The 10,881-nt window shown below is 43.9% G+C and overlaps 1 protein-coding gene across 1 annotated transcript; it reads right to left on the bottom strand.

The window, feature by feature from the left end:
* Nucleotides 1-3,227: 3,227 nt before the first annotated feature.
* Nucleotides 3,228-9,193, bottom strand: LOC124704018 (LRR receptor kinase SERK2-like). The gene is made up of 12 exons (XM_047236249.1): nucleotides 9,081-9,193; nucleotides 7,995-8,169; nucleotides 7,738-7,870; nucleotides 7,299-7,370; nucleotides 6,905-7,048; nucleotides 6,751-6,822; nucleotides 6,575-6,640; nucleotides 6,428-6,498; nucleotides 6,139-6,279; nucleotides 5,286-5,627; nucleotides 4,122-4,516; nucleotides 3,228-3,948 (listed from the first exon to the last, which is right to left on the bottom strand). Exons 2-12 carry the CDS (start codon nucleotides 8,059-8,061, stop codon nucleotides 3,634-3,636), a joined length of 1,818 nt encoding a protein of 605 aa, XP_047092205.1. The 5' UTR covers nucleotides 8,062-8,169; nucleotides 9,081-9,193; the 3' UTR covers nucleotides 3,228-3,633.
* Nucleotides 9,194-10,881: the final 1,688 nt, after the last annotated feature.

Here is a 10,881-nt window from a genome sequence, read left to right as displayed (position 1 = left end):
AAGGCATATGATAGAGTTGACTGGTGTTATCTGCAGGGTGCCTTGCTAAAAATGGGATTCCACCACAAATGGGTCAAGTTGGTAATGGAATGTGTTACTTCAGTATCTTTCTGCATCCGAATTAATGGTGAGCTGACTGATCGATTTAAAGCATCAAGAGGTCTAAGGCAGGGGGACCCTCTCTCCCATACCTTTTCCTGTTTGTTGCAGAGGGTATGACAAAAATTCTGGATAGAGCAGTATACCGACAGGAACTGAAAGATTTGAAAATCTGTAGATCAACACCAAGTGTATCTCACCTGTTATTCGCAGATGACAGCCTTCTCTTTTTCCAAGCGAATGCTCAGCAGGCTGGCGTTATTAAGGATGCTCTAAAATTATATGAAAGATGTACAGGTCAGATGATCAGTGAAGGTAAATGCTCTATCCTTTTTAGCAGCATTTGCTCGTTCATAAACCAAACTCAGATTAAGAATATCCTTAGTATACAACACAGTACCTTTGATGAAAAATACTTGGATTTCCCAACTCCTGAGGGAAGAATGAAGAAGGAAAAATTCCAACCGACTAAGGAAATTTTTGTTAAAAAAAACTCAGTGTTTGGAATGAGAACCATATGTCGATGGCAGCCAAGGAAACACTGATTAAATCAGTTGCACAATCTCTGACGAATTATATCATGAGTATCTTCAAATTGCTGGCTGGTTTTCATGATGACTATATGAAAACTATAAGGAAATTCTGGTGGGGGGAAGATGAGGACCATAGGAAAGTTCATTGGACTTCTTGGGACAACTTAACCCTACCCAAAGTTCAGTGTGGGGTGGGCTTCAGAGATTCAAAGCTTTTCAATCAAGCGCTCTTAGCTAGACAAGCTTGGAGGATTCTTCACAATCCAGACAGCCTATGCGCTAGAATTTTAAAGGCAAAGTATTTTCCAAAGGGTAGATTTTTGGACACGGTTTTCACTGCAGAAGCATCACCAGCCCGGAGAGGTATTGAGCATGGTTTGGAGCTGTTAAAACAAGGTATTATTTGGAGAGTGGGGGATGGATGTACAATCAACATACACAGATATAACTGGATTCCTCGTAGAAACCCAATGACCATTGAAAGGGTGCAAAAAAACTCTAGATGCAGAAGAGTTAAGGACTTATTTATTCAAGGAACAAGGCAATGAGATGAAGGAAAAATCAGGGAAATATTTTGCCATTATGATGCAGATGAAATCCTCAAACTGCAACCAATGCAACATGATGAAGACAAACCTGCATGGCATTTTGAAAACACAGGTGTGTTCTCAGTAAAAAGTGCTTATAAACTAGCCTTTGAGTTGCAAAGAAATTCTTTTTCTATTAGTGGAGGAAGTACCATGGGTGATGACTCGAGGAAAATTTGGAATCTGATTTGGAAATGCAAGGTGCCAAATAAAATCAGAATTTTTGCTTGGAGATGTGCGTCTGATAATCTAGCCACCAAAAAGAATAAATGGAGAAGAACACTTGAAATTGACAGCACCTGCAATATCTGTGGGATTAGTGATGAAACAAGTTACCATGCAACTGTAGTTTGCCCAAAGGCTAAAGCTCTCAGACAGAAAAATGAGACAGGTCTGGAGTTTGCCAAGCGAAGAAGATTTCAAATATACTGGACCAGATTGGCTTCTCATGTTACTAGCCAAAGCAAAAAAAGATTCACATCCACTGATCCTCCTTCTTCTCTGGAGAGCATGGCATCTTAGAAACAATATTGTGCATGAAGACGGTAAGAGTTCTATTAAGCATCTGCTGTTTTTCTACAATACTACTTTGATACCCTTAATGGCTCCGGCTTTGACATGACCAGTAAAGGAAGTGCTAGAATGGTGGCCTGTGCTAATCAGGTCCAGCTATCAGACCACGGTACGCCCAAGGCAAGTTGGACTGCTCCTGTGCAAGGTAAGTTAAAAATGAATGTAGATGCATCTTTCATACAGGAAACAAACCAAGGTTTTTTGGGCGCCATTATAAGAAACCATAAGGGTACAGTGGTTTGTGCAATGGCCATACATCTTCAAAGTTGTGAAGACGCTGAAGAAGCGGAGGCAAGTGCCATGTTGCAAGCACTACGGACTTGCGTGCAGCAAGACATTCGGCCTGAGGAAGTGGAAACTGATAGCTCGACAGTCTGGTCTGCTTGTAAGGAGGCAAACCAAAACTTGTCGAAACGGTGCTACATTTACAGAGAGATAGATAGGATTAGAAAGTCGATGTTCGACTTTACTCTGTCTAAAGTTAAAAGAGATTGTAATTCCGTTGCACATGAGCTTGCTAAAAGCTGTAGGGTGGAGGGAACTGTAGGCATTTGGTTTGATTCTGTACCAACCCAAATCAGCCCCTTTGTCCTGAACGATTGTAATCTGCTCATGAATGAATGAAATCTTTTTTGACGTAAAAAAAAAATACTCAATGAAAGACGTATGATTTACTGTAAAAAATTATAAAAATTAAGCCGCTCGAATTTTGAGTTTAAAATTTAGATCTACCGTGTACGTTGGATCTTAATCAGATACTCGGCTAGGTAAAGTGGCACCGTGACTTGTCTTCATAATGCCAATGGATCTCAGTTCAGCTTTGCAGCGCCGGAATTCGCGGTAACGACGACTTGAACGTGCTCATGTCTCCTTGTCTCGTTGGCCCATTGGCCATTGCACGGTAGTGTCATGCTGTTGTACCCTACAGGCTACAGCCTCGCTCTTATCCGGAGCGATGGTAGATCAGTTCGCAAGGAATTCCAGTTCGCAAGAGATCTACTATCTTGATCAGTGACGACGCCTCGGCCAGACAGTAGAAATTTAGTGTGGCCACGGAGCAAACCGAAGATGTGCCATAGAGCGAAGATGTTGCCATGGCCCATGGCAGGTTCAAGCATGGCCGTGACTTCCATCAGATAGTGACAATTTTTTCACTCTTGTACCCAAAGGTGCCCAGACACCGCCACCAAAGAAGACATGAACAAAAGGTAAATTTTGGACGATCATCATTACCAGTTGCATAATGCAGAGAAATGCAACACCAAGTACAACTTCCCAATGAATACAAACTAATTCTAGAAGTTTAAAGAGCAATAACCGGTAGCACTTGAAGTCAGCTTGCAAGCAGAGGTGTGTGCATCGATTAATCTGGTTTCACGTAGTACTAGTATGGTTTGGCTTGTCTTTGTAAACCAAGCTAAATTATCCACTGAAATAAATCAAGATGTTCTTGTTGCTTTTCATAATTGAGAAAAAATAGTTGCTACTAGTACTCCTTTGTTCTGTGGTCTTTAGACTTCCACCTCACAATGGTGGCTCAGACAATCAATTTACTTACTCCTACACAAGCACGTGATGCACGAAACAGGGTATGTGCTCGGCTTCGCCAAGCATCTCTACTTTTCACTCTACAGAATGGAGGCTGGCTGCCTAGCTAACACCTCCGGCAACACAAATCGATGGTTCTTATATCATCCTTAATTACACACAGTATAATATACAGTCAGCAACACTGACTTACCACAATATATATACGACTACTGCTAGTTTCGCTACCAAGAATGGCATCGTTGCTACTGCGAATCTGCGATGGAAACCCAACCTACAGCAATCTGATGTTGCTACCTGCCCGTGGACAGTTCAATTGCATCCTGGTTGTAGATGGAGTCCTCGCCCCAGTCAAATCGCTGCTGCATCCGCTCGTAGTCCTGCCTCCTCGTCACCTCGACCTGCTGCCACTCCTCCCATCGCTCGGCAAGGCCTTCCCCTTCGAGCATCCGGACCACCTCCGACATGGAGGGGCGGTCCTCGGGTGACCCTTGGGTGCACAGCAGCGCAATCTGCATCATCATCTCCACCTCCTGCCTGTCGAAGTTGTTGTTCAAGTTCCGATCGACAATGTCATCGAGCCTCCCTTCTCTTTGCAGCTTCCTGACCTGCACCTCAGATCACATGCCCAGCCATCACGGATTTATTTTAAGTTTCTAACAAATGTAGCGGTACTCTACCAAGAATGCACGCATGTTCATTCAAGCACTGCGACAAAGTCCCCACAAAGTTCAGGGCAATTAAGGTTAGAGGGAGTGCTAGTGGAGGTGGCTATACTTACATGATCAAGTAACAACACATCATCTTCGTCTTCCAAGCGTGAAAAATCAATGGCACGCTGTCCAGTGACCACTTCAAGAAGCATTATACCATAACCGAAAACATCAGTTCTCTCAGACGATTTCCCTGTGGACAGATATTCAGGTGCAATGTGACCCATAGTCCCACGGACTTGTGTCGTCACAGATGTCTTCTGTACATCCACCAACTTTGCCAAGCCAAAGTCGCCGACAACTGGTTCGAAACCTTCATCAAGAAGTACATTCGCAGCCTTGACATCACGATGTATGATCTTGGGATTGCAGTGCTCGTGCAGGTACTCCAGTCCACGCGCTGTGCCTATAGCCACTCGTTTCCTTGCGTTCCAATCTAATATTGGTTCCTCTGGTTTAAATTCTGCACCATTCAACATTTTAACACAGGGGGCACATAAGAGACTATCCAAATGGAAGGACAAGTGGACAACAGAAAAACTGGTAGGCAACTTTCACTCCAACATATCATGGATCAGTAGAGTACAATCTGCACTGATGCAACTAGCCTACACGTAATAAGATATGGCCAAAAGTAGAAAAGGTAATGGCATGGTCCACAACAAAAACAAAGCATGCTGAAAGACAAGGACATGTTCTGAATGTAGAAGCAAATCATTGCATTTCATAGTTTCCTTAATGACTTAATAAACACTGGATGTCAGAATTCACTGATTGTGACAACTCCAGCGTTTTCTTCTTTCTTTTCAGCACTTACCTAAGTCGGCACAACTCACAAGATTATTTGATCTTGCAACTAGTCTATCTATTCTTCACTCAGGATTTATATCGCCTACCAAGTAATTGTTTAGGTCATTTTGGAACTTACTAGAAACAAGTCTATGCACGCTGGCATCTTACATTTGTATGAAATATAGATTTCAATAAGGAGATATCAAAAGGTTGTGTATAAGAACAGAAAAAAAAAACTGATCTAATACACGGATTTACCACGACCTCGGTTGTGGCTCCATAGAAAAACTTTAAAACCTATATGTTCAAGACTGTTGCAAAGGGTATTGAACGAGAAAGAAAATAAGCACATTATTGAGGATCTGAGAAACTTCATACAGCACAACTCTAGGATTCCAAGGAGATGAATCAAGTGGTTGATTGGTTAAGAAAGCAAGTACCTCGCAAACGGTAAGCCACACTAAGATTCTGCATGAAAGGATAAACAAGTAGACGTTCTGTTTGGGTTGTACAGAAGCCAACCAATCTTAAAAGATTCCGGTGAACTGCAACACTAATCAGCTCAACTTCACGCAAGAAGGCAGCCTCCCCACCAGGACTTTCATAATCAGTTAACCGCTTTACCGCAATCTTAGTGCCATCTGGAAGTGCTCCTTTATATACTTTCCCAAAACCCCCCTGTCCGAGAACATTTTTCTCACTGAAGTTATCAGTAGCAAGCTGTAATTCTCGCCATGCAAATCTTTTCAACTGTCCAAATGCGATTCTTCGGTCATCCTCACCTAGGGACAAAAAGTTATTAGATTAGTTAGTTAAATGAAAAAAACATCTCCCAGCCTCTGCATTTAAGGAATATACACTGGCATATCAGATTAGGTTGTTCAATACAAATGCAACTCATCAACTGCAAACTTGTAAGATTGACATTGTGACTGTATAGATTGATATGGTGCCTCAAAAATACAGATGGTGCTACTAAAATGCTGCAAAAGATGCTAGACACTAAACTATTTCCATATATCCAGAAACTATGTTACGACTGGTGCGGCAGGCATAATATGCCGGTAACAAAATACCTGTGTAGCAAAACATAAACCAGTAATGTGAACCATAGTTTACCATGAACAAAGCTGAGCTAAGGAATCCACTTTTGCTTGAAAATATTTGTTTTGATACATCATAAAACTATAATGTGTGAACCACATCTTTATTTTGTAAGCTAAAGATCAAGACTGCAAAAATACTTCACCTACAACAGAATGATGAAAACAAATTTAGCAGCAAATACCCTACCTGATACATCAACAAATACTTCACGTAGATGGCCTTTTCTCCTTCCGTTACAGATAATAAAAAGAGCCCCTATGGTGAGTAGCCCTATCACGCCCCCAACTGTTCCAAGGACAATGCCTATTTTCGAACCACGGGATGCACCTATTGTAGAAGTGACAAAATTAGCATATACCTCAAAACTCTTTTACAGACATCAAATCAAAGACTCTCATTTTCTGCGATTTGATAGATATACAATGTAGAACAGAAAATATGAGCTGGAAAAAAAAAGGAAACTATGACTTGTTACCTTGGTAAGATGTACTTGATGCACAAGGGTTGACGAAGTTTGCTCCGCAAGTCAAGTTATTACCAGAAAAGCTGTGGTATAAACAAACCTTTGTTAGACCTTCAAATTAGCAAATATGGACTTATATTTATAATGATATCACAGTACTTGTATCGTGCAACTTCAAATAGTTGAGCAGGTATTTGACCAGAGAGGCTGTTGTAAGCTAATCGACTGCCATCGTAAGAAGAGAAAAGTTAGTGGTATATGATAAGAATTAATAAAAGACCTAGACTAGTTTTAACAGAAACCACTGGTATTAGTATTACTATTTTACTGCTTACATGTCTGTCAAGCTTGAGATGGTTGCCAGGGTATCAGGAATAGACCCATTCAGACTGTTTTGACTGAGTATCCTGTTTAAGGAACATAAATGTCAATGGGAAGGTTAATTGGTTGACATTGATGAAACTAAAGATTAAGAATACTGATACATACAGGAGTTGGAGCTTTGTAAGATGGCCAAGAGAAGCTGGGATTGCTCCAACAAGCAGGTTGTCTTCCAAATCTAAGCTTGTCAAACTAGATAGGTTGCCAAGCTGCTCTGGTATGCCACCAGTAATCTTGTTACCAGGCAAGGACCTGCAAAATCATTTACAACAAGGATTAACAAAAGTTGGAGAGTGTGGTGACATGACATATTAAGATGATCATCACTTCACCTAGGAAACATTGAAATATCTAATAGTTAGCAATTCTCACATTCATTCCTATTGAATCATAAAATAGACTAACATTTACACAAAAAGGGAGTAAGGTACAGTAGCCATTCCATCACAGCAACTACTAAAAATCTCAAAGATATTTAATCGTTTTTGACAAGTACGCTTACAGAACATTCAAGTGTTCAAGCTCTCCAATTCTTGGCGACAGAACTCCAGTGAATCCCATCGAAGCCAACGTTCTGCAGGAGCAAATCAGGCACGATTAACTCACTGAAAAACTGGATGTCTTATTAAGAAATGTGCATAACAAGGCAAAGGAAACCGTATGGAGGTTCACCAAATATTACAGACAGAAACAAAGGAAATGGAATTTAATCTGCTTCTGTCACTGTCATATAGTTCCATAATGAGTACATGCTCAAAGAGATACCTCCCACATGGTGTTGTATTGTCAAATATCTTAATGGCTATTAGAAAATGGATATGGAATGTAAGCTAAACTAAATCCCAGCTCCTAGCTAAGTAGCTATGGTATTTATGCTTGAATGTTAAAAGTAAACAAAGGGAGAAAAGGTGACGAGAAAGATCAAGCATATGGCAACTTACACTTGCACAACATTGTTGCTGCTGTCACAAATAACAGAATTCCAAGTGCAGGGGTTAACTTGATTTTGATTCCAGTCTGTAAGCTGTGTCTCAGTAGCATTCAGTTTCTGCTTCATGTCATATAGCGCATCACCTAAGGAAACAAAATATACTTCCTTGTTAGTCATAAAAAAAATTATGTTGTTTAACTCAGCAATGATTTTAAGCCTGCACGAAAAGGATGGATAACTATACAAATGATAGACATGTAGGTAAACCTTGGCGATCGGACGCTGCGAACGGGTGCAGAGACGCTATGACAAGAATGACGATGATCAGCTCCATATTTCCTCTACTGTTACTTGAGCATCAATGGAGCTTCTTAGAAACACTAGCCCGGCAAGAAAATATGCAAATTCTATTCATAGTAGTAGCAATCTGCTGGGTACCTACCTGGTTAACAGAAATCATATCAGTGTGGAGCACGCGATTAAAAAAAATGAAGGCATGTACCTTCAAGTACACTATCATCAGAGAAGGCAGAGGGACTGGTACAACAACAAATCAGTTGAAATCGTTGTGTACTTGTTTGGAAGACCTCTAAATGAGTAATTGCTTATAGAGATAGCATCTCTAGGTTAGCTATGTATGATGAACTGCAACGGTTGCCTTGCTTTGTACTCACTCAGGTTGCAACAGGCTTGCAGTTCATCAAACGGAGGCTTGGATGGAGCAGGTGCGGTAAATATTACTAGGGCTTTAATTGTCTGCGGTTTTTCAAATGCCAGGCAACGAAATTCCTTGTGTATATAGAATAGAAGCCTTGCTAGTTTCTCCCCAAATTACAAGGGCGCAGAAACACACGCGTCCATTCTAGTAGGAATGGGAAAGCAAAAAAAAAAAAAAAATAAAAAAAAAAAAAAAAGGCTGAAGCTCCAGGATATATTACCCAAGCCGGAGAAATCATGAGAAGATCTCAGAACCGCCGGATGCAGAGAAATCCTACAGATTCTATCTACACAACCGAGATGCCAATTTGTGTGGAGTGCTTACTTTGTGAGAGTAGAAGCTCCACTATACATGTTGAGATAGTCCCTGAAAGAAATCACGGAATTCCCAAACTATCGAAATCTTAACAAATTACCTGGAGGCTTTGGCACCAATCAAACTACACGATTGTACGAACCAAACGGAAAACTGAATCCCCGGCGCGACACTCACACCGATAAGCTTGGCAGTTCGAAACAATAGCGAGCTGCAGTAGTCGGTACCGAATCTGGCTGGCTAGTCACCAGTTCGTCGCGGCGCTTGCAGTCCACACACACACACCACTCACAAACACGCAGGGAGCGAGGGGCACCTACCAGTCAGTCTGGCCAGCCGCCGCGCCTTCCGGAAAACCTGCGCAATTACGCGCCCAACCCCATCCGCGCCGCCGCCGCCGCCGCCAGTGCGCGGGTGGTGGTGGAGACGTGGGTGGACGACCGGAGCAGTTGACTCCCCCAGACACCGAAATTGACCGCTGCTGCTTGTGCGACTGCCCGGGTGCGCGCTGAATCCATTTTAGGTAGGCGGGGCGGGGCGGGGGGCGGAGGGTGGGTTGGGGGCGCAACCGCAAGGGCAACTTGGGGCTGGTTGGTTGGTTGGTGGATTCGCTGCCCTTCCTTCCTTCCTTTTCGCCCCCGATCGGGATAAGACGGAATTGGGGTTCCGATGCCGCCACAGTGGCCTTTCCGTTGCACAGCAGATTCCCGGAAGCCAATGCGAGCGCTCCGATACACCCTGCTCCTTTTTTTTTTGTGTGCAAATTACCTGCCCTGTCGTCCACGACATCGCTTTCCGGCTCGCGCACGCTTTTTGTCTCTGCCCGGTTTTCTTTCTGCCGGTGGTGCTGGGCGGCCATGGGCCGTGGCACGACACGGCGGACCACGATGGCGTGGGCAGAAAATCATTTTCGCTTCACGAGGCGACACAGTGGGAAAGCGGCAGGGGTCTCTCCCTCCCTCCCGATGACGGCGAAGCGATGATTGTTTGTTTGGACCTCGATCGATTTCCACTTGGAGCCCGTGGCCGTGGCCGGTGTCACCGCCGGTGGCGTCCCGCATGTTCCAGCCCGGGGTGGTGGTTCACGCTTCGAGCATGCACGCGTGTTCCTCGCCTGGCGTGGATCGGCACGTCACGGGGTCACGCCTCCGCCAGGCGCGCCCCGGCCGTGTAAGTTGTTGCACGCCAGTTCGGCGGCTACGCTGCACAGCACAAAGAGCAACACGCTGCGACAACCCACTCACACATCTACGCTTAAAGTCAGTCTTCTAACGAAAACTCAAAACATGAACCCGCTATTTATAAAAGAAAGAAGTCCATATAACCTCCACAAGTTTCAGAGTTGGGACACTGCACCCCCTTAACTTTAAACTAGCACACTTGACCCCCACATGTTTACAAAACCGAACAATTGACCCCCTCAACACTTTGTTAGCTATTTTCTGGACCGGTTTTGCTGGTTGGATGGTGGTTTTGTGCCAACGAGTGGTCTTCCTCTCTCTCTTCAGACTATCAGCCACGCATGTACAAAATTCTGGGAACTTTCTATCTCGTTCGATCTGTACGTAAGCTAAGCAAGTAAGCATACATGTTAATGGATCCAAGCTAGCTAGATGAACATATGAACGCATCAACGGAACTCACCGCTAAGCTTTTGTTGAATGTGGCCATGACGTTGATGGTGGTGATGGGGATAGAGTCCTGGGTGCGTCGGAGCGTGCAGTGATGCCGCATGGAGCACCAAGACCCTGCCACGGAGCTTCGCCTTGTCGCCGTCCTCCACAACTCGCCGGCGTGTACGAGGGCCAGAGGTGATGCGTCATGCGTCTTCTGGGAGCACGGCCCCGTGAATGCTTGGCTGGCTGCAGCGCGCGCTGTGCTCAGGCCTCCCACCATGATCTTTGTTTCGGCTTGGGCGCGACACATGGTTGGTACGTCGAGGTGACGTAGCCAATGGACTTGGGAGTTAGTCATCCTCAAGTACTCGTGGGCATCAAATGGTGGAGGTCCGACGATGTTTTAATTGCAGCTATCAGGGTTCTTCAAGAGACCCCTCTTCCCGTTCAAAAAAAATACGATGGAGGTTGCTCGTGCAGGAGGTGAGGGAAGGCCAAGCCCGCC

The sequence above is a fragment of the Lolium rigidum genome, chromosome 3 (genome assembly GCF_022539505.1).
Source record: "Lolium rigidum isolate FL_2022 chromosome 3, APGP_CSIRO_Lrig_0.1, whole genome shotgun sequence".
Lineage (NCBI taxonomy): Eukaryota > Viridiplantae > Streptophyta > Magnoliopsida > Poales > Poaceae > Lolium > Lolium rigidum.
Note: the sequence above shows the minus strand (reverse complement) of the source record. Positions and strands in the feature narration are given on the sequence as shown.

Bases quoted from the DNA above. Each gene is read 5' to 3' on its own strand.
- LOC124704018 (XM_047236249.1), bottom strand. From the start codon at position 8,061: ATGGAGCTGATCATCGTCATTCTTGTCATAGCGTCTCTGCACCCGTTC. The intron at 6,641-6,750 runs GTAAGCAGTAAA...TTACGATGGCAG, and splicing joins ATCTCAAGCTTGACAGACAT to TCGATTAGCTTACAACAGCC. The intron at 4,517-5,285 runs GTACTTGCTTTC...TGAATGGTGCAG, and splicing joins TGTGGCTTACCGTTTGCGAG to AATTTAAACCAGAGGAACCA.